A 2646-nucleotide genomic window follows, 5' to 3' on the forward strand; every position below is an offset into this window, starting at 1 on the left:
TCAGGTTTTTTTTTTTTGAAACAAGTTTTAACTGTATTCCACAAGTTATCACATGACATACTTGTTTTTCTTTGTAATTTAAAAAGTTTATAACTAAGGTTTAATATCTAGTTGATTCCATTTCTTATTTCAACTGCTGCTGCTAAGTCGCCTCAGTCGTGTCCGACTCTGTGCGACCCCATAGACAGCAGCCCACCAGGCTCCCCTGTCCCTGGGATTCTCCAGGCAAGAACACTGGAGTGGGTTGCCATTTCCTTCTCCAATGCATGAAAGTGAAAGTGAAAGTGAAAGTGAAGTCGCTCAGTCATGTCCGACTCTTAGCGACCCCATGGACTACAGCCCACCAGGCCCTCCACCATGGGATTTTCCAGGCAAGAGTACTGGAGTGGGGTGCCATTGCCTTCTCTGTTAACAGCGGCTAGGCATATTATATTTACTTGGAGCTGGTATACTTGGTGACAGCCTTAGTGCCCTCAGACACGGCATGTTTGGCCAGCTCCCCAGGTAGCAGCAAGTGCACGGCGGTCTGGATCTCCCTGGATGTGATAGTCGAGTGCTTGTTGTAATGTGCCAGGCGGGATGCCTCGCCAGCAATGCGCTGGAAAATGTCATTGACGAAGGAGTTCATGATGCCCGTGGCCTTGGACAAGATGCTGGTGTCCGGATGGACTTGCTTCAGCACCTTGTACACGTAGGAGGAGTAGCTCTCCTTGCGGCTGCGCTTGCGCTTCTTGCCGTCCTTCTTCTGGGCCTTGGTCACAGCTTTTTTAGAGCCCTTTTTAGGGGCAGGAGCAGACTTAGCTGGTTCAGGCATGTCTATAATGACAACACCCAACAACACAGAAAGATCTTTCTTATTTCAACTAGTTATATTTATTTTCTTTTTTAAAAAATTAGATTATGTTCTAAGAATGTAGCATATATAATATTAACATTTAAAATTTAAGCAATCATTTTTTCTGGTTAAATTTATGGCTTAAGTTTATGAGATAAACATTAAAAATTATGTTTTCTCTACTCAGATGAACTTTGATATACACTCAAAGTGATTACATCTCTTATGACCATGCTTAATTTTTGTCTATTACATCTTTCAGTTGTAAAAGGTTGAAGTATCTCAAGGTAACTTCATTTTAATACATTTCTTAGTTATCTCATCATTTGTTCTTAATATTTTAATTGCTTTCTTATTTAGTACATTTCCATACTTTGAAAAACATATGCTTTTTGCCTGATCATAGATTTCCTACAATAACCCTGTCCTCTAGAATTTCTACCTAAACCTGCAATCTCAAAAGTAGTTCTAAGACTTGCCTCTCCTGGGTGTTGACTTGTTCCAAGACCTAGTTAAGGTTGGGTTTAGAGGGAAAGAATGATTGAAATGCAAATTCACACTGCTATTAGGTGCTTTAGGCTTTTAATGTCTAATATATTTTTTTCTTCCTGATTTTTATGATTTTAACAAGTCTTCTCAACAATTTGGAATACAGAATACTGACAAGTATTAGTAGTAAACTAAGAAGAACAGAGAAATTGAATTAAAAGTGAGGAAATGGAGAGAGGCAAAATGCACAGGTATAATTGCTTTTTATGATAACAGTTATCAGTTATTGAATGTCTTCTGTGTGTAGACACTACATGCATGTGCTCACTGTCTAATCCCTACAGCTGTGCTATAAGGTAGGTATTACTCACTTTAGTTTAGAAATGAAAAAGTGTTTAGAGCAGAGAGATTAAGGATCATGCCGAGTGTCATACAACTTGAGTGACTGAGCTAGAGAATTTGGCTGATTCCCAAAGTGTGTCTGAGTTCCAGTGCCCCCTTCTTTCCACTGTAGCACACTCCTTTACTTGTAGGCAGACTTAAGGAGATATTCTGAATAAATAGTTGTCCATAAATAAAAAGCACAATACTTCTTTAGCCACAAAACTATACATATTTATTCAACATGGTATAGTGTTGTAGCCACTAAGAGGAAGTGATGGTAGAGTAGGTGTTTCTGGAAGAAAGTAAAGACAAATGGAGGCTTCCCTGGTCGCTCAGCAGTAAAGAATCTACCTGCCCTTGCAGGAGATGAGGGCTCAGTCCTGCGTCGGAAAGATCCCCTGGAGAAGGAAAAGACAACCCACTCCAGTATTCTTGCCTGGGAAATTCCAAGGACAGAGGAGCCCAGCGCACTAGAGTCCATGGGGTCAAAAAAGAGTCAGACACAACCTAGCAACTAAACAACAACAACAACAAAAACAAATGGAGACATTTATTTCAAGTACCTGTGGGATATCAGAATGAGGGTATCTAATGATAAGCTGGATATATTGCTGTAGGACTCAAGGAAGGGGTCATTCAGTCATTCAGGTTAATACAGATATTTATCGGGCATCTCCTCTACTCAGGTATAGACAGGCAATGAGAATACCTGCAGGGTATTCAGACTACTTTAGGTATTGACTGAATGCAGTTTTTATTAATTCTCACCAAATAAGTAAGAGTTGACATGGCGGTAGAGATCACCCAAAGCAAGCCCATAGAACATAGAGGAAGTGGAGGGAAGAGGCTGAAGACAGCCTGACAATTACCAAAGTGTAAGGGCTAAGCTGAAGAACAGGAGTTCACAAAGGAAAAATTAAGAGAATCAGAAGGAGGAC

The 2646-nt window shown here is 40.3% G+C and overlaps 1 protein-coding gene across 1 annotated transcript; it reads right to left on the reverse strand.

The window, feature by feature from the left end:
* Positions 1–433: 433 nt before the first annotated feature.
* LOC113886145 (histone H2B type 2-E-like) lies at positions 434–2151 on the reverse strand. The gene has a single exon (XM_027532123.1). The coding sequence runs from the start codon at positions 812–814 to the stop codon at positions 434–436; it is 381 nt and encodes a 126-aa protein (XP_027387924.1). The 5' UTR covers positions 815–2151.
* Positions 2152–2646: the final 495 nt, after the last annotated feature.

The sequence above is a fragment of the Bos indicus x Bos taurus genome, chromosome 29 (genome assembly GCF_003369695.1).
Source record: "Bos indicus x Bos taurus breed Angus x Brahman F1 hybrid chromosome 29, Bos_hybrid_MaternalHap_v2.0, whole genome shotgun sequence".
NCBI lineage: Eukaryota > Metazoa > Chordata > Mammalia > Artiodactyla > Bovidae > Bos > Bos indicus x Bos taurus.